This window comes from Perca flavescens, chromosome 18 (assembly GCF_004354835.1).
Source record: "Perca flavescens isolate YP-PL-M2 chromosome 18, PFLA_1.0, whole genome shotgun sequence".
Taxonomy (NCBI): Eukaryota; Metazoa; Chordata; class Actinopteri; order Perciformes; family Percidae; genus Perca; species Perca flavescens.
Window position 1 is genome coordinate 28,248,335 of NC_041348.1, and position 21,415 is coordinate 28,269,749.

The 21,415-nt window shown below is 41.8% G+C and overlaps 1 protein-coding gene across 2 annotated transcripts in view; it reads left to right on the plus strand.

Moving 5' to 3' along the window:
• The window catches only part of galnt14 (UDP-N-acetyl-alpha-D-galactosamine:polypeptide N-acetylgalactosaminyltransferase 14 (GalNAc-T14)), a 200,818-nt gene extending 180,076 nt beyond the window's left edge, over positions 1-20,742 (plus strand). For both annotated transcript variants that reach the window (XM_028605705.1, XM_028605703.1), the window contains 5 exons: positions 1,426-1,518; positions 3,044-3,127; positions 6,051-6,195; positions 11,475-11,594; positions 20,551-20,742. In XM_028605705.1, coding sequence (XP_028461506.1) covers positions 1,426-1,518; positions 3,044-3,127; positions 6,051-6,195; positions 11,475-11,594; positions 20,551-20,709 — 601 coding nt within the window. In that variant the 3' untranslated portion in view covers positions 20,710-20,742. The remainder of the gene's footprint in view (positions 1-1,425; positions 1,519-3,043; positions 3,128-6,050; positions 6,196-11,474; positions 11,595-20,550) is intronic.
• The last annotated feature ends 673 nt before the right edge of the window (positions 20,743-21,415 follow it).

The following is a 21,415-nucleotide window of genomic DNA, read 5'->3' on the forward strand; positions in this document are numbered from 1 at the left end:
GGGCTGCTTAATAATTTGATTACAAAGATTATTCTGTTTCCTCCCTCGCCGACGCCTGCTGCTGTATCCCAGTGTGTTTGTGTGTGCAATGAGTGATTCTTTTTAATTGTAAGCCTGTGTGACACGTATTTATGTTTATACGCCTACAGCAGCCAACTCATATCCTCTCTCTCTCTCTCTTCCCCTTTCATTAAACCGTCACAGCCAGTGTTATGCCTGTAATGGAGGGTTTCTGTCATTTCAATGAGATAGTTCACAGCTCAGAGAAACTCCGCTAATAGCTAATTACTACAGAGAGAGAAAGAGGATGAGAGAAAAAGGAGTAAATCGGAGGCGAGAGCTGGAGAAAATGGGCTCTACTGTTTTTGCAGTGTGGGTGAATAAAGCGTACTGAGCTGGATAGAACTGAATAAGAAATACAGTAAGCAGGGTTTGCAGCAGGTATAAATATGCAGTCTGAATCTGGATATTATATATTGGGAAGTAATAGTAGTGAATGGAGGGTGTTCATCTGGAGGTGGGCTGCTGTCTGCAACACAGCTGTGTGTTTAAAGGCAGCAGGTAAACACTGCTGATGCCTGTTTTTACTTGTTTCCTTCCCTCCTTCCTGCAGTCTCTCCTCTACTTCACTGTGGTTACAATATCAGCTGGATCCACAGTGTTGATGGAGGAGGGGACAGACCATACTTGCATCTCATCACATCCTCTTGCTTACATTCAGGGAGTGTTTGCATATATCATTTATTTAAACCTTTAAATATCATCCCCAAACATCTAGGGAACAGAGGTTGGGATTCTGTTTTTGTGATGAAGCTGTCCTGTTTGTATTCTCACTGTGTGGAGACCTTGTGCGTGATTAACGCATTACCGTTCTGCCGCACACAATCACACCTGCATTATGAAATCGTGGGTCAGTTTCTCATGTTTTGATTTAGCCAAAACAAAATCCGAAGCTCGTTCAATGGCTGCTTTGTATTAAAGAAACATGCCTATAGTTCAGTAAATGGTTTTAATCCATTAACCACAAATTATGTGTAATTTCCGAGAGAATAAAATGCACAGCTGGAAACCTTCCGGAGATCCGTAATACATTCAAGTGAACGCATATAGTTGCATTAACTTTAGGTCAAGGTGACATTATTGTTGGCAGTTACCAGAGACTGTTTTTTCATAACTGCCATTGTTGGTGCGTTTAAAGACATCAGAGATTCACAAAAGTCACATTATCCACTTACTGTTTGTCTGCTGGATACAAAATGCTTTCACCATAAATGAGTTCCTGCCAAAGGAAGACATAAAGCAAATATACATAACAGGAAATAAGATTGTGAGGTACCATGGTCTTAAGTGTGTGTGTGTGTGTGTGTGTGTGTGTGTGTGTGTGTGTGTGTGTGTGTGTGTGTGTGTGTGTGTGTGTGGTTACAGGAACACACGTCGTACAGCTGAAGTGTGGATGGATGACTTCAGTCTCTTTTACTACTCTGCTCGGCCTGCAGCACGGGGGAAATCCTACGGAGAGTAAGAACACACAATGGACACACACTTTATACAGTATATACACACTGGTGAGAAGCCTGGTTCCAGACGTCAATTCAGAGGGATCGCAATGTAATCTTCTGGTACCAGAGCCGGAAAAAAAAAAGCCACAGAAGGAATTGCCAGGTTTTTTTATTTATTTATCCACACCACTTGTGCGTTGTTTCAGGGTGGATACCTTTGTTGCAGGTCATCCCTCTGACTCTCCCCACGTTCCTTGTTTGTCTCAGCTATAAACTATAGAAGAAGAAACAGAAGCAACTTTTTTATCCGTCGCTCACAATTGTACAGTACAATGTAGTGAAATTGAATCTCTGCATTCATCCCATCCTAAGCATCAAGAGCAGTGGACAGCCACATACAGCATCCGGGGAGCAACTTGGGGTTCAATGTCTTGCTCAAGGACACTTTGACATGTAGCCAGAGGAGCCCTCAAACAGCCAATGTTGTGTTTGAGGGCCGACCCGCTCTAGCTCATAGCCACGGCCACCCTAAACTATCCAATAATGGAAGAAAAAGAGACTTTAATTAATTGCAATTTTCAACAGCAACAAGGGTGGATTGGCACAGCTATACAGGTTGTTGCAACTTGTGGAGGGTGACAGAAATATAAACTCTTAAAAAGAAAAAGAGTTGAGTGCTCCAAGCAGCTTTTGCAGCTGTACTTCATCACAATTATGCAGAAATCCTTTGACTCTAATAGGGCCATGAAGTAGCTCCGTATATCGACTTGCAACAGTGCCCGCAATGGACTAAAACAACCAGAGATATTAACAGGAGTGAATAGGGAAATATATTTCAATCCTTCGACATTTGACCCTGACATTAAAGAGTAACTTAACACCCCCTGAAAATCACATTTTTGCTGATGTCCAGTAGTTTAAGTTTAACTGAACTTGCTTTTCAGCCTTTTTCACCTTTAATGGATAGGACAGCTAGCTGAAAAAGGAGGAAGACAAGAAGGAAATCATCACAGGTCGGATTTGAACCCTGGACCTCTGCGTCGAGGCATAAACCTCCCATGTTTACGTGCGCCTGCTCTACCCACTGAGCCAACCCGGCCACCTGCTGTGTTACTCTTTAAACCAGAAGTCTAAAATAAATGGTTTACTTCAGACAAGTGTTTTGTCCCCGAAATGGGAAGCAAGTCCCCACAATGTGATAATGTGTAATACAAGACTACCGCAAAACACAGCAGGAACAGACATTAAAGCCCACAGCTATGCATAAATGTCAGTATTTATCTCTCGGAAACAGGTTAACACTGACATTTAAACACAGCTATAAGGCTTTACCTGCCTATCCACATCACATGCTTGTATTATTTGTCCTGGCTGTACGTTACTTTGTAATTATCTGTGACAAGTTTGTTCTGTCTTTGGATATTGTATGACTACTTCTCCTGGTCTGAGTATTACTGACTACTGTTTATCTGACTGTCTGCCTTTGTCTGTTGGTGTGTGTGTGTGTGTGTGTGTGTGTGTGTGTGTGTGTGTGTGTTTACCAGTATCCGAGGCAGAGTGGAACTCCGCAAGAAGCTCAAGTGCAAATCCTTTAAGTGGTACTTGGACAACGTCTACCCTGAGCTCAAGTAGTGTGTGTGTGTGTGTGTGTGTGTGTGTGTGTGTGTGTGTGTGTGTCTTTGAACTTATCTGTCCAGGGAAAGCTTCTGCTGAGCAAGCAACTGAGAGAGAGGAGACATTTCAAGACTGACACCAGAACTGGCTTTATTACTGTCTTGGGCATTTTAAGATAAGATTATTTTTCTATTAGGTTTTTTATGTCTGTGTTTTTTTTTTTCGTTTTTTTTTTTTCTTTTTCTTTTAAAGTGGAATGCCACTGACTTTACACATCAGGTCAGTTTATTCCTCATGGGGGGAATTACTCAGCCTGACAAACAGTTGTACGTATGACGCCTTCTGCGGCACTGGAGTATAGCCTTGTAAAGTACGCAAAGCCAGCGTAATGAACTGGGACTGTGGATGAAGTTTTTACCAAGTTTCGACAAGTCAGAATATCTCTGCCTCTGCTTCTTTGATTTTGAATATTCTGTTTATAATCTATCTCTTTGCTTTTGACTCTGTCGCCCAACTTTAGTACCCACATTTTTCCCTGGGACTCCAAAAGAAAACTAGCTATAATAAAAGATGATAGGCAACAAAACAGAGGGGAGCATAGAGGATTGGTTCCAGACCTGTGGCTAGCTTAATTTCCAGATCTTATGATGCAGTCAGAACATATTTTGTTCGGCAAAATGTACTTGTATGCATTTTGAGACAAAAAGCACACAGGACAGGTAAAGGTGTGGGCATGATTGTGAATTTCCCTGTTCGCCCCAAAATGTGCGTGTTTTTTAAATCCTGGAAAACCCCCTAAAAAGGTGACAGACTCCTTTCCCATTGCCAGTAGACAATTATGCCTTTCTGTTTTTTTCTGGCGTGTCACGTTCAACATTACAAACTCGCTGGAAAACAGGGCTAGTATACACTAGAGAGCAGCGGCCAGCGATGTTACGGTGGTTACCTCTTCTTTATATCTGTTACTTATTCAGTCTCTCTTTCGAACTCAGTGCCAACTAATTTGGAATGATGCCTGAGTGCTGCTTGCACAGTGACCGCTGGAATTTGTGGCTCTAATGAGATGCAGAAGTAAAAAAAAAAACTTTCCACCCTGGGGTAGTGTTTCCATCACTGCCGATCGGAACTGGAGCCGATAAATACCTGTGACTACTGCAGAGTCAGTTATTCTGGGAATGAAAGCTGATTGTAACCTTTCCCACTGCAGACAAAAGCCAGATGTTAGTGCGTGTTGGTGTTTTTTTGTTTGTTTTTTTTCCGGTGGGAAAGGGGTTTAATACAGCTTTTAATCAAACCCTGCGCACCTGCACAATGCTTTGTGCTGTCTGCAAATGTGGCACACAATGCACCTCCTGTTTTGTTTTTTGAATCTGTCAAAAATGAATGTCGACAGTGAGTGTACACCCACCTTCAACCACACACACACACACACACACACACACACACACACACACACACACACACACACAAACACACACTCATGTCTTTTGGAACACCTCATTCAGTGTCATTGTGTTAAATATCTCCCTCTGTTCTGATTGGCTGAGCTCCCAGGGGCCCTGGTGTCTCAGACTGAGTACTCTGTCTGCAAACACACACACGCACACACACACACACACACAGAAAGACACAACAACACACTCATATACATACAGTACACAAATGCACTGCTTACAAGCACACAGACATGCCAATACAAATATATTTAAAGTGCTCATATTGTGCTTTTTTCCTTTTTCCCTTTCCTTTATTGTGTTATATATCTTTTTTGTGCATGTTATAGGTTTACAAAGTGAAAAGCCCAAAGTCCCCCCAAATGGACTTACCATCTCCAACAGAAAACACTGTTCACAAACTGCTCCAAACAGCTCTACTGTAGTCCAGCCTTTACTTCAGAGACAAACGTGTGTAACTTTGTAACACATATTATTGTTATAATGCTCGCCAATGTCCTAGCGTGGCAAGCCCTCATAATCTGATTCTGACTGGCTAGTAGTCCCTACCTTGCTACTGCGCATGTGCGACTCCAAACAAAGATGGAACAGAAGTGAGATGCCTCACTCTGTAGCTAAAATAGTAGCTCAACACAGAGTGAAAACAGGAGCTAAAAAATATGGTGTTTTTTGAAAATTAAACTATGTAAACCTATTCTGTTATAACCTCTAAATACAATTATGAACCTGAAGATGGGCATTATATGAGCACTTTAAGACACACATAAGCATTCTCATTCAAACACTTTTTTTCCCCTTTCAAACACTTCAGTACGCACACAATCACACACACTTAAATACCCATTTATCCACTGGAGGCTGGTGTTAATCCCCCAGTATGGAATTAACAGGCTCGCTCTCAGGGGAGGACAGACTTGACCCTTAAAACGCGGAATAACCTTTAAAGGGTTATTAAAACAGAGAGAGATAGCAGATTGAATTAATGGTACAGGGCTTAAGCCCGAGTTTATAGCGCCGCCAAGAATATAACAAGAAAGACTGAGAAAGTTTATCAAAGCGGAAGATTGGGAAGAAACTTTCTGAAGTAATGAGTTTAGAAAATCGTGGCCTTCAGCGGATTCGTTAAAGGTGCATCAGGCGCGTCATTTTTGAAAACGCTGATGAGTCACTGTCAAATTAACTGCGATATCTTGATGTAGTTAATGAGACCACGGTGGAGACAATTGGGGGTCTTCTGTTTCATCTGAGTGAGGCTGTAAGTGTATCTGAAAATGTAAGATGATACAGTATATCCTCTAAATTCTGTTGCTGCCAGTTTGGGTAAATGAGGTTTTGGAGATTCAACAGAAAAAAATCATATATTCTCACTGTCCTCTAGTGGTGTCTAGTTATGCATTTTGGGTTTTGTTTGGGATGTGTAATATATGTCTCTCCAACACAATGGAGCCCTTGTATAAATTCTATGTTGCGTTTCCTCTACCAGGGTCCCAGACGACTCTGACTCTCAGTCCGGGGTGATCAAACAGCGGCAGAACTGTCTGGAGTCTCGCAGGGTGGAGGGCCAGGAGCTGCCCGTCCTCTCACTGGCTCCCTGCGTAGGAACAGACGGGGTCCCCGCCATCAGCCAGGTGGGTCAACCTGGAATTTAGAAAGACAGTGTTGTTGTTCTCCCCACTGTGAACCGGTAGGAAACAGATAGAGTCTGGGATAGAGTAAAGAAGACATCTAAAGACAGTTAATGGAATACGGTTTATAAAACTTTAACAGGTTGTCAAATCAGCTGATGTAAAATGATAAACATCTTTTCTCAGTCATGCAGATTTTCATTCCATAGACGCAGGGAGTGTGGATGTCTAGACTAGGATGTGGGGGGAAAAAACAGTTCTTATTCATTAAGATGGATGAGGAAATATTGCTCACACCACCCCCTCCCTTCCTCTGGTCATTACTAGATGTAAACAAGATTTCTGATAGAGAGAGTCGTCAAACTAAAACTTGATTAGGTTACAGCAGAAGGTGTGTGTGTGTGTGTGTGTGTGTGTGTGTGTGTGTGTGTGTGTGTGTGTGTGTGTGTGTGTGTGTGTGTGTGTGTGTGTGTTCCCCTCTTAGATAGCAATATAGACATTAAAAGACAGAATATCAAATCAGAATTGTGACTAGTCCTCATTAAAGAATTATTAATTCAGGAGCTATTAACTGTGTGACTTATTAATTAGTTTAACTTGAATGCTCTGAAGATGCTCAAACAACCACAACACCCTCTAGTCAAAGCATGATTCAAAACACACCATGACACTGCGGACAGGTTTCACTCCTGACACAAAGGATTCACTAACTAAAAGTACAAAATAAAATGTAATCAACAGGATAAAGGTCATTTTTACAATGCATACTCCACCACTCTACAGAGGTCATAATATTTACATACAGTAATACAAAAACAATGTTAATACCCCTAATAGAAATAGTTTAGAATATAATTGATGCTGCTGTTCTTAATAAATGGATGATAATTCTGCATGCAGCCAGGTAATTTATGATGTACAGGTAATCTGCAAGTCCCCTCTTGGCAATAAAAAATAAAACACAAATCAAAACTTTTTGTTTGCACTTATATATTCAGAAATAATACCTTTAATGAAACAATTCTATTTCTCTTTTTTTCTTTCAAAATTATCAGAAAAAGTGGTCCACATTTGGTCAGTGTAGAACGATAGTCGACTGTTGGTAATATACAAATGTGTGTGTTTTGTGTGTGTGTGTGTGTGTGTACGTGAGTGTGTGTGCGTGCGTTCGTGAGTGTGTGTGCGTGCATGCGTTCTGCCTTCTCTCCGCCTTAATTAATACCCGTAGGATTCTCATTATTCTGTTTAGAACGAGTGTGGAGGCTGTGATCCACTCTAACAAGCCGCCTTTCACAGCGCGAACATGTCAGCAGACGAAATACCCGAAGGCCAGAGAGGCTGCACTGTGACTGGAAGGTGTCAGGTTCAAGTCCCTGAACTCGCAGAGAAAACCACTGCGATGTGTGATTGTGTGTTTGTGCGTTTGTGTGTGTGTGTGTGTGTGTGTGTGAAACTCTACCTTATCAGCTACTGTAGAGAAGCCCTGAAGGAAGGCTCTTAATCCCTGTTTGTTCATGTTCCGAAGTCTGGTTTGTACTGTGTGGCTCCCAGGTGGAAATATTTAACATTAATAATTAAATAAATGTTTCAATTCTGTCAGTTTCTCCCTTAAAAAGGGAGTTTTTTTCCCCCTGGTGTTTGCAAATATCCGTAGCCAATTAATTCAAAGAAGAAATCCACATTAAAGGAAACATTTTTTTAATAATCAAATAAAAATAACCGCAATTAATTGCTGAGAACAGGGAGTCTCCCAATGCCAGACCTCCCTCCACAGCGCCGCGGAGGAAGGTCCGGCAAGTCCAAACAAAATGGATAGGAGAAAGACGTGCTCTGGTTTATCGGCCTTGCTTTAAACCAATCACAATCGTCTTCAAAATAGCCTTGAGAAGGAACTTGTTTGGTGGAACATAGGAGGTGAACTCTGGAATTAAAATGGTCGAGTGTGTGACGAGAATTTTACTCCAAAAGAAAAAGATAACTATAATTTGATTGACGGTTCTAGCTCGGAGAATGTTTCCCGAATCGACAGGAGTTTAGAATGCCAACTCAAAGAAAGCGGAAGGTGAGGGACATCCAGCGGAACCTCTGGTGGCACCTGAACAATCCCGTAAATGACACGTTGTCGATATAGACTAGAGAACGGCTGACAAAACTACGACAGAGTCTGAACACTTACTGTAAAATGACCTTCCAGGGAGGGGCCTGAGAATAAAGACCATCCTATGAGAGGTCTGCAACCACGCTGAATCAATTCATTTCTTTTTTACATTTTTTAATAGACCAGGATCAGATTGAACTCTGGCTCATTTAACATCCCTCCCATCACAGTGCTCATATACGCCTCTACACCGCAGAGGACACGATGTGTGGAAATGCTATACAAAAGCGAAAGAAAGTGCATCTCCCCATTAGGGAGACACTGAGCACGTTTACACACGAGGCACAGTAGCGTAAATTCATTCATTGTTTAAATCTCCAGACATGCCTATAATAAATGTACCTCTTGGTAGCGTGTATGTGTGCGTGCGTGCGTTAGAGAGATGGTGTCAGGCGCGGCTCAAAAATGGCAGACTTTGTTGGGCAAGGTATTTCCCGCGTCATGTGTATCTCTGTTAATAGTTAAAGAATGTCACTAACTAACTTAAACCATGTTATCTAAACCTCATATTTGGAGATAAAAGCTAAAGTTAGAGCATCCACTTTGCTGTTGTATCACACCATGCTTGCTGACCTGGACATAACAGTCCACGTCCTTGTTCGGTCATTTTTGGGGAACTCTATCTATCTATCTATCTATATACCTACTTATCTATCTATCTACCTACCTATCTACCTAGCTAGAGACCATATTGATCCTATTGAGACATTTCTAGCACCTACAGCATAATCTATTAGCAGAACATGTGTAAGTGATCTGAAACATTCACTGTAAACATAAAGATTCTGGTGTCAGTCCCTCAGAAACAAAGAGAGGATTTTGTTTAAAGCCACCACTTTGCACCAGCGTTCACATACAGTGACAAATTAATAGCAAGGAAGCATGGAGATTTTGTAAATCCATACTCCTGTAGCAGAAAACAGCTTGTGATGTCAGTCATCTAGGATTTAAATGTTTTCTACTGTTCCATTACAAGTTTTCTACAAATTTAACAAAATGTAAGGGTGCCTATCAGCTGTGTATCACAGTCAAAGCTAGAAAAGCCGTACACAGTGCAAAACCCCGACATGAATATATTAAGATAATATGATATGGGATCATGCAGTAAGACAAGTGTTGTAATTATAGTGTAGTTCTACTGCTGCTACTACAACACATAAAAATACCACTAATAATAATCTAGACTGAAATCAAACAAAGACACATTAATGAATATTTGAACATAAACTGATTATGTTTCTCAAAATGTGTGAGGTTACTCCGTGGGAGACTCCAGCAGGGAAGATGTATTGAGCTCCAGCCCCAATTAACCTCCAATGTCATTCTCCTTGCTGCAGTTCAATAAATCAATCCTACGGTGAAATAAACCCTGCAGTTTTGAGTTATTCAATATAAAACCCCATAAATCACAGACGTGCTTTGAAAGGACCTCCCACTGTCTCTTCACCCACCAACCCGCACCCTGTATTACTTTATACGGGCCAATGAGCAGTATCATTATGGTCGTAACTTGTAAAGATGTATTGATATGTCCCTTTAAAAGCAGGATGGAATGCTAGAAATGTAATAATTGCTGATTGTTTCCTCATAAGAAATCAAGATTATAAGCTAAAATGACTAGTTGATTAACCGAAAATCCTATCAACAGATACATTAATGGATGACATTTTCAAAATGGATAAATAGTGCATTAGGTTGTTTAACAAGTAAACAGGTCACCTTTTTACTTGTTAAACATTACCATTGATACCCAATGGAAGTATTCAGATCCTTTACTCAAGTACAAATAGCAATACTGCAGTGGAAAAATAGTCCATTACAAGCCTGCGTTATGCAACTTAAGTAAGAGTACCCAATTATTATTAGCACTGTTTAACCCAAGTTGGCGCTTATATACATTTCCATTATGTTTTACAGTAGATATTTGTTGTTAACTAAGAAGGTAAAACCTTTTGTTTATGCTGAATTTGGCTGAACTTTCAGTTCCCTTTGAAGCACGCACTAAGCGCTTCAGCATGGCTTTCTCGCCCTCAAAACAGCCTAATTAAGAAATAAAAATGTATCTCCTACATACGAGATACTATCCATGGCCAAAACCTAAGTATGAAGCTTTTGATTTGGCTTTTTCAGCTTGCCTCTCAGGGCTCCCATAGTTTTGGGTCTCAGTCAGACAAAGAAACTCAGACAATAATGAATATAATCATTAGTCACAAACATAACTATTAATCTCTACTAACATAATAATACTGGCTATTTTTGTCTCGTCTTTTAATAATAACCCGGCAATAATTCAGATTAGTTAAATACCAATTAATATATGTGGCACCCCTTTATGAAGAAACACCTTGGAGACACCATGGTGTGTGTTCTAGATGTGTCAAGATGTAGTTCACTTTGGTGTGACCTTTATACTGTCTGTCCCCTGAGGGTGTGGAAAGCCCTCGCACACACACAAACACAGACAAACACACACACACACACACAAACACAGGCAAACCCACACACACAAACACAGACAAACAAAACACACACACACACACACACACACACAAACACACATACGCACAAACAAACAAAAAAACACCGGCAAGTTGAATTTATCAGATGCTGTTAGGTCCAATAATAATCCGGATCTAGTTACACATTCACTGTGTGTGTGTTTGTGTGTGTGTGTGTGTGTGTTTGTGTGTGTGTTAGTCTGTAATCTTAGCACTTATTTTCTTTCCTAGCACGTTTTTCTCCTACATGATTATTAATACATCAGGCGGCTGTTACTTTGAACCTTGACCTCCTTAGTATTTGTTGCCTGTAAGTGTGTGTGTGTGTGTGTGTGTGTGTGTGTGTGTGTGTGTGTGTGTGTGTGTGTGTGTGTGTGTGTGTGTGTGTGTGTGTGTGGGACATGTCAGACTGGTTATGAATACACATCAACCCTACTGCTTCCACATGAATACAACATTTCTCGTTTCCCTTTTAAAATGTCTTATAAGTACGACTCTAGTGCCCCTAAAAATAAATGTAGGATAGAGCCTAGATGAGATTCTTATCTATCTACTTTTTCTACGTACTTTTTTTAATCGATTAACATACATTTTTTTCACCTTTCTGTTTCTGTCTCTGTCTCCAGGAGTGGGTGTACACTCACGGGCAGCAGATCCGACAGCAGCAGCACTGTCTGTCTCTGTCCACCACCTTCCCTGCCTCCCAGGTCCTGCTGATGCCCTGCAACATGGCCGACGGCAAGCAGGTCTGCACAAACACACACAAAGACACACACACATGCATTTAATGTGGTGTGTAGCTGAAGGCGAGCCACTACCGTATATCATGTGGCTGATAAATTAATCTAAATGTTAATTAATCTAAAGCTACATTTGTCTAAAGATGATCATTACACACACACACACACACACACACACACACACACACATTCACGCTGCAGGGCCAGATGCTTGACACTTTTTTGGACAGGCAGCTTGAAATACTGCTAACACACACACACACACACACACACACACACACACACACACACATACACATACACACTTGTCATTACCTGACCACTGTGCACCTTGACGGCGTCCCAGAAGCCCCTGCAGCAGAGAACAACCTGACAACCAATAAATCACCAAAGAGAGAGAGAGTGAGAGAGAGAGAGGAGAGACAGGAAAGGGAGCGAGAGAGAGAGAGAGAGAAGGAGAGGCACAGGTAGATGGTGAAGCAAGACAGACAAAGGAGAAAGAGAGAAGGGAAGGGAGAGAGAAGGAGGGAAAGAGAAGCATGAGAGAGAGGTAGCTGAAGATTAGCTCATTACACCGCACCAACTGTTCAGTCTGCATGGAAAAAGTGTGTGTGTGTGTGTGTGTGTGTGTGTGTGTGTGTGTGTGTGTGTGTGTGTGTGTGTGTGTGTGTGTGTGTGTGTGTGTTAATCGCATCTTCATTCAAACTAATCTTCTGGACATGATCAGACATGAGATGAGTGTGTACATGTTTTTGCATGCATGTCTGTGTGTGTGCGTTTGCATGTGTGTGTGATTCGCTATGTGTGATTGTCATCCATGTTATTATGTATTATTTGATCTATGAGTCATGAGTGACGGGTGAGAAAGATGAAGTGGCCAGAAAGACAGGCATGGACATGCAAAGATAGACGTAAATACAAAGGAGGAGGGAAGGAACAAAAAACTGAGAAGAGGAAGTAAAGAGAGAGAAAAGGCGAGCACAGAAATAAGAGGAAAGGGGGAGGAGAAAGCTTGGAAAAAATAAAACAAGGAAATGAAAAGGAGGAAGGGAAGACTGATGTGATGGTAGAGAGGAAAGCAGGAGCTTAGAAAGAGATGAAGGAGGTGAGAAAATGAGAAACTGGAGGAAAGAAAGGAAGAGTAAAGTCCAAACAGACTGGCCAGTAATGCGTCACATAGGGCCTCATTTTACGCCTGTAGCACACAGCGAATACACAGCAGTCAACAGGACCTCAAAGCAAAGTAAGATCCATAATACATCAAACACGGTGAATCTGGACTGGATTTTTTTTGTGTTTTATGTGACAATAAATAGTGAGACTGTGGCTTCATCAGCTCTGGATATTTTTATACCTCAACAATAAGTTCCCCTGTGGCAGCAACAACACCACAGAAGAAGTTGTGCAGTAGACCAGATGCCAGTCAATCGAGGGAATAAAAAGAAAAATGTGTCGAATGGCGTCAGTGCTGAAAATCAGGACAGTGGTGAATTCTGTACTAAGTGACACAGTCACTGCCAACGTTTGAAGGCAGGGGGAAAGGGAAATAACTGAAGGATAGAAGGAGGGAAAAAAGGAAGGCAGAACAGACAGACAGAAAGAAAGCAGGAAAGGGAAGGGAGGAAGGATGGGTAAAAAGAGTAAGAAATGAGGGTAGGTAGGAAGTAGCTTATGTGGCAGTAGTTCAGTCAGTAGGGAGTTGGGTTGGGAACTGGAGGGTTGCTGGTTCAAGTGGACTGGGAGCTGGAGAGGCGCCAGTTCTCCTTGGGCAAGGCACCGAACCCCCAACTGCTCGGGGCACCTTTCCATGGGCAGCCCCCTCACTCTGACATCTCTCCATTAGTGCATGTAGAGGTACTGAGCAAGTGTGTGTAATTCAGGCCAGTCCGTCATGTGTATAATAATAACAACAGAGTGAAAATATTGTAATTTCCCTTGCAGGATTAATAAAGTATAAATTATTATTATTATTATTATTATTAAGTAAGGAGAAAAAAAAAAAAAGTAGAGCTGGGCGATATTGCAATATCCAAAATTTAAATCGATATCTAGCCTCATATATCGATGTCAATATAATATTGATATATTGCCCAGCCCTACATGAAAGAAAGTAAGGAAGGTAGATCAGAAGAAAGGAAGAAAGGAAAGTGATAGAAAGGGAAAGGAAGGAAGGAAGTAAAAAGAATGTAATAATGAAAGAAAGGAAGGTAGGATCTGGTATCTACTTGATATATTGTTGTACAATATCTCTTCACACAGCTCTAGCGTTGTTATGTAAAAAATCAAATAAAGATATTGTTGAAAAAATGAAAAGAAGGTAGACAGGAAGGGATGAAGAAATAACTAATGAAAGAAAGGAAGATAAAAAAGAAGGTATGTAATAAGAATGGAAGGAAGAATTAAAGAAATTAAGGTAGACCGGAAGAAAGAAAGAGAAAGGAAGTAAGAAAAAAAGAATGAAAGAAAAGAAGGTAGACCGGAAGGAAGGAAGAAATACATAATGAAAGGAAGGAAGACAGTGAAAGAAAGAAGCAGAAAGCGCTGAGGTGACTAATAACAAGAGAGTTGCACACACACACACACACACACACACACACACACACACACACACACACACACGCACACACATACATGCACACACACACACATACATGCACAGCTCAGACGGATGTTATGTAGCTGTAGGGGATTCAGTTTGGGCTGTTATATATATGTCAGATACCAGGCTGTTAAATTAACAAAAAACATGGCGCGCGTGCACACACACACACAAATATATACACATACACACACCAGAGTGTTTGTGTGTTTTATGTGTTTGTACTTTAGCTGAACCACTGAAGCGCATCACTGTCATGTCACTGAAACTAGTAAACCTTTGTACCAACACACACACACACACATGGCGCGCACACACACACACACACACACACACACAGAGTGCTGTTACATGTCCCAGTTTTGTGTGTGTGTGTGTGTGTGTGTGTGTGTGTGTGTGTGTGTGTGTCAGAAGGCAGGAAGTAGAGCGATGATAGCTAATTAGAGTGAAGATCCACTGGAGAAACGCAGCCCAGAGCTGACTGGTAGAGAGAGAGAGAGAGAGAGGGAAGTTGGGGAGACAGTGAGAGAGGGTATAAATAAAAAGAAGTCGATGTGAAAACGTATGTGGAAATATGATATATTCTTAAAATATATGCTGCTATAAAGCGTGTAAACATATTCTAGTAGAAACCCAAAATACAAGAAGGAACCTTTAAATGAGCATGATATGGGACCTTTGAATTAAGGCGCTGACACACCAACCCGATTATCGGCCGTCAGACAGTCTGGCGAGGTCGGTGACTCGAGTCTGTTCGGTGTGTTCCGTGCCGTCGGCGGTCGGAGGAGCCGTCGGCGTTCATTTTGGCCAATTTCACTTTTTGAATCGAACGCCGGGCAGTCGGACTCAATGACCAATCTGATTGGTGGAGTGCTAGCCCTTGACTAGCGAATCAGTGCACGAGAAAACCGGAGCTGACAACGCCAGTATAATCTCATTACTAGCCATCGTATTTTCCTCCGTTCAGCGAGTAATGACAGTAACGATCCCTCTTGACTACTATCAACACTCTCTGATGAAAACAGTGACTGACGACAGCATGCTCTGTGTTTACTAGGTCTAGAGAGATGTTCCGTCATTTCCGGTTTTCATTTTGGGTTTTCATTTTTCCTTTTGGGCGACAATACAGATTAGCGCTGCCTGCCACGTGCAGAACGTACGCTCAAATCGGCGTCGCTTCGGTGTGTTCCGAGCAGGGTTGCAAAATTCTGGGAATTTTCAAAGTTGGAAACTTTCCATGGGAATTAACGGGAATGAACAGGAATTAATGGGAATAAACTGGATATTTTTTTAAATAGCTTGTTATAATACTGTTAGTCTATAACAGGGAACAAAACACATCTTGCAGCATAATCTTGGTTAAAACAACCTGATTTAATGCAACTTGAGTTGAATGTCCTCCCTATATTCGCCAATGACATGCATGTGTCAGGCATTTGGTGTGTCAGAGCCTTTAGTCTCCCTGACTCCACTTGGAGAATCACTTCTAACTTACCAGTTTGGTATGAGGAACAACACTAAGTGAGCAAACACAATTTCCTGAGCCCTGGATGACATGCGTGACATTCAGGTCTTTGAGATGGCCATTATGTGAGATTATAGATGGTCATGGTGCCTTCAATTCCTGGCGTGACTTGGCCAAGAGACACATCATTAGACTGGGTGAACCCTGTCCAATCATACCTTGTGGTCTTTCTCGGAATTCATGACGTGCAGATACGATCGAGACAGATTTATGGGATTAGGAATGTCAACAACCATGGCATCACAGAGCACGTAGGCAGCAGATGTTGTTAAACTAGGTGAGAGAGGGCAGAAACATTTGGACATGCTGGTGTCTCTGTGACGTTAGATGCATATTGAAAAGTGTGTTCCATTTACTGAAGATCAAGGACACTTTTACATATCGCTGTTTTCTGCACCAAATAGAGTGTAATCAGATTAGTGCTGCAACTGGCCATTATTTTCATTGTAGATTAATCTCTTGATTATTTTCTTGATTAATCGTTTGGTCTATAAAATGTCAGAAAAACATCCTCAAATGTCTTGTTTTGTCCACAACTCAAAGATATTAAGTTTGCTGTCATAGAGGAGTGAAAGTTACTTTTTTTCCTCATAGAAAATTACGTATACTGATTAATCGATTATCAGTTGGCAATTACTGTAATAGTTGACAACTAATCGATTAATCTTTGCAGATCTACGACCTTTTTTTTAATGCAAAACAACAATGAATCAAATCCTGAACTCGTGGAATTCTCCTGATGAGGAAAGCCAAACCTGTGATGACCGGAGCCTGATCCCAGTGCATCCTGGGATTCTGTCACCCTGGAAAGAAACTAACAGATTGAGAAACCTAATGTATGTACAGTAGGAGAGATAATGGTGTGTAGAGGGGGACAGATGCAAAGTGTTATTCTCGCAGGCCGGCAGCAGTGCTGCAGCGCTCAGTAACGAGGTGAATACTAATTGATTTACTTTTAATTATCCCTCCGTCTTTTATTTTCAATTAAAAAGCTCCGCGGCCCGTCGCTACACTGTGATGAGCGCGTCATCTTGACAACGCCGCAGTGGACCCACAATGCAGCTCCACAGAATGTGCGTGTGTGTAAGGCCTCACAAGATCAAGATACATGAGAGCGATACGCTTCAGAGGCCCAGCAAGCACAACATGGCCGCTCTCTGCCGATGTACACAGTGATACAAAGATATAGACGTAACACACAAACACACACAGTCACACAAAGATACACTGACAGATATGACATGCTCACACCCAGATGTCTTTTTGTTTCTTTTTCTAATCCTTTGTCAGTAAATCTTTGATCTCTCTCTCTCTCTCTCTCTCTCTCTCTGAATAATGCACATTCACCCAAACACAAAGACACACACACACAACCAAACACACTCTGCAAAGTATGTGTTTGGTCAGAGACAGCAGGAACAGAGCATAAAGTCAGCAGAGGCCTCCATCTAGTGGCGACTGATAGGAATCACCAGTTATTCCTTACAAGCTTACAGCGGTACAGTGAACAGTTAGAAGAGTTTGTGGGTCGATGCCCGGCTTCTCCTGTCAACACGTTGAAGTTAAACTCAACACTGCTGCTGGTGAAGAGTAAGGCTAGGGGGGGAATGTGTATGTGTCTGCCAATGAAAATGAATGTCATAACAAAAAAAAAGAAATGGAATAATAATTTTGCCCAAACAAACTTTAATGTGAATTTTCAGAATAAAAACAGTACCTGTCATAAACAAAAAGCTTTTTTTAAAGATATATAATACAATATATATATAATATAAAAACTGTATCTTAAAAGGCCACATTTTCAATTTTTTTTCAAAGTTGAATGTTGGCTATTAACCATGTTTTGTTTCTGGAGATAGTGTGAAATATGTCTGTTACTGTATAAAAGCTTCAGTAGCCCATCATCAAATAATTTCCCTGGAGTGTTAACGTTTCAGTTTCAAATACGGTCTTTACTGTACAGTCGATCCATGGATTCAACCCTCAGCAGAGGCGATTTCTTTAAGACTGCAAGGGAAGCACGGCTTCCCCTAAAACGTCAAAAAATTAATGGTCAAATATGTCCTCTTGTGTTAACATTTTATTGACTAAAAATGCGTTGGAACACGTTCATCTCGAAGACGAGTTTGTTCAGAATCAGCTACATGTAGCAGGTCGACTGAGTCGATTTCCTTCTCATACATTCCCGTAGCGTCCCAGTGTATTTCCTTGTTGAAGCCTGGTGTCCGTGGACTTCAACAGGGCTGCTTTCAACAGTTTTTTTCAGCGCTTCGAAACTAGACGGTCTTTAGATAAATGCTGCGATTATGTCCCGCCCACAGACGCTCGGCGCGTCTCTCGTGGGTGAATGGAGGAGTGGGCTGGCCTGGGCTTCTGCGTGATGAGTCGAAAGACTGCATCTCCTTTTGAGTGACAGCGATTTTGTACTATAAAAAGTCACTGAAGCTATTCGAGCTCAGTCCCATCGCGGAGTTTGCAAGTGTAGTCGAAAGACAAACTGCTGCAACCTATTTCTTGGTATTTGCCTGGCGAGATTGCTAGCCAATTTTCATCATACATTTCATACAATTATACACCATATTCCTTGTTTTAGTTTAACCTAATTCCCACATTTCCTCCTTCGAGTTTAATATTGTTTCGTGAGATCGTTCGTTCATTCATTCATTCATTCATACAGTAGGCTAGGCTAGTGTCGTAGGAGTGAACTAGCCAGCTAGCAAACTGCACACGATGGCAGACAATGCTAATATTGTCGACCATATTTTGGCGAAGCCATTTGAAAGTCTTCCATATCAGGACTTGCAGGGTAACAGGGGAAAGCTGTGTGATTACGTGGTGTTCCTTAAAGACATGGAGTTGGACAGTGCAATGCCTCAATTTTACAAACTGTTTTTATTAATGGCAACAATTGGAGCTACATCTGCAGTTGTAGAAAGGAGCTTCTCCTGTTTAAAGTGGCTCAAGTCCTACACCCGTAGCACAATGGGCCATGATCATTTAAGCAGCCTAGCTCTGATGGCCATTGAGAGGACACTGGTCAAGTCACTGGAAAAGACGCCTAGTTGGAACGACAGGGTCACTGAGCATTTTCTTGAAAAGGGAACGTAGGGCAGAATTTACATATAAATAAATGGACAATTGTTATGATGTAGGCCGGAAATGAGCTTCCCCTCTTTGAAAGACCAGCAGCCGCCGCTGACCTTCACTATCAGTTTGATTGTGAAATAATGAGCAAAATCGTAATCCTTATTGAGCCTGGTTTTTTATTAATCTGGAATCATGTACAATTTAGTTCTCTCCAATTAACCCTAATTTTGCTCTGATTACTGGGCTGTTCCTGCACTGCTGTAATGTCTTTGCTGGTTTCTGTTGTTAAAGTTCAACATATTCTTTCTCAGCTGGGCAGGTTGTGACTATTAATGCTGTACTCAGACACTGTACCCAGTTATTTTCCTGTGTATTACACACTATCTTCATTACTTAAAGGATACATTTAGGATCCTTTCAACCAGGTGTATTTCCCATAAACGTGACTGTTGTGGCTCTAAGGGTTGTACTAACTTGTAGTATTCAGGGAGATGAGATGAGGACTGGAGCAAAACAACGTTTATCTTTCTCACAGCTTTCTAAATCAAACATGGTTTTTACATGAATACATGAAGTAGAGACAGGAAGAAGCAAGCTGTCTGACAATGGTCATTTTGGCTAACATCCAATCTCATAGCAGACTCATGACAGACTCATGTTGTTTCTTTGCATTTTGCATCTCGGTCCTACAGTACTGGACCTGCCCTGCAGAGCATGACCACAGACCTTTTCAGAAATGGTCTCGGCTCGCTGCAGGTTTGGGCGTCAATAAGATCCTTCAAGCAGCACATCAATAAAATCTTTAATTACTGCTTTGCATGCTGCTGTATTAACTCATTTTTACTATGCAGTTTGGGAATAAATCGCAAGCAGGGAAGAATATGTATATGTATACCGGTAGGTGTGTTCTTTTAAAGCTTTAGTGCGTAACTTAATAAACGTCCGTTACATTCACGCCATTGCCAAATGAGTTGCTACAAAACTAATTAAAGGTGCTCTAAGCGATGTTGGGTAACGGCACTTCTTGGTGACATTCAAAGTATTTTCAAACAAAACGAGGCTAGCTCGCCCCTCCCTCCTCCTCATCCCGTCCCCTCTCCCTCCCTTCCATGCTTCCGTGCACTAACCCCCCAACCCCCAAATCCTTCTCGTCTGTTATTGGCTGGAACGCTAGAACACTGTTTGTTATGTTTGGTGGTGCAGGTTGGCACAGTTTGTGTTTTTTGCCATTTGTGGAGCCTGGGCTGTCTACAGAGACCGCGTTTTTTTACAGTGTGTTCAGGGGACAGGCAGCTAAATGATAGTGAGGAGATGTTTGCTGTATGAGACAATAAATGTTGTAGCCTAAAAAACGTGTGACATCGCTTAGAGCACCTTTAAGACAGTTCACACAATTAGTTATTAAGACTATCAGCTCCACACATCTCTCTCTGTATTTCTCAGTATGACTATATTCAGAAGATTGTGGCATTCGGCGACTTTCGCGCGCAGAAAATCAAGTGAAGATACCTCTTCTGAAGAGTCCATCATGTTTTTTTAATTCTCTGTGTCCTACTTGGCTACTAGCGACTGTGTGGAGGAGGGATGGGGGTGGGGGCGGTGCGCGATCACGGAAGGCTTGTATCATGTGGACGCGGCGACAGTTTTTTTTTTTACTACACACTGTAGCTTTAATCTCTACAAAGAGAGAAAGTGGGATGGCATGAATCGGTGTGTTGACAGCGCTCTGAACATTTTGTTTGTCTTTGCAGCGGTGGCAGAAGTCGGGGACTCACTTGGAGCACCTGGTCTCTCGGTTCTGTCTGGACTCGGAGATGGCTCTGGACGGGATGGACTCCTCTCGAATGCTGGTCATTAGTCCCTGTGAACTGAGTGCGTACACACAGAGATGGGAAACGCCCTTCTCTTGACCCCTGAGACTCTTCACCTCCACAAACCCGCCCCCCCCCCCCCCACCCCACCTCCCATTCACAGCCTCCAAGACGTGCGCAGAGACAGCTGCTCTGACGGACTGAAGATGCATGAGCACATCGTGTCGAGGTGCTGCGATGGCGGGCGCTGAATGGAACAAACTTTTCGACTCCTCTTCGCGCTTTACCGTTGAGAAGAAATCAAACGTGGATCGGTCGGGTCTTGAATCCCATTCTTAAAGGAAGAGGCGCATCCGAAACGTCTGGTTTGCGTGGAGATGAAATGTTTGTATATGTGTATGTCTGAGGCTGTTGAGGAGTTTGGGGAAGAGCCTAAGTGAACCAAGTGCACCTTAAAAACCCCGACCTGTCAAAGAATCCACTCGGACAGAAAGAATATATCAGAGAATGCGTCTTGTAATATTTTGCGATCAAAGGGTCTGATTTTGTTTTCGAGGGTGTTTAAGAATCTGGGTATTAAAACCAAGCACAACTCGAGTTTTTAGTTTACTTCAAATAACTGTCACTGGCTTTCCTGCAGTAGAAAAATCCAGATGGAATTTGTCAATTGATAAATCAGTTTTTCTTGGGACCCGACTAGGAACTCACCAGAGTTCAGTGTCTCAGAAACGGACAAATTGGTTTTAGTTTTGTCTTTTTTTTCTGAAGTGAATTGAAACATGAATGGGAAAGGTCTTCTTGCTCT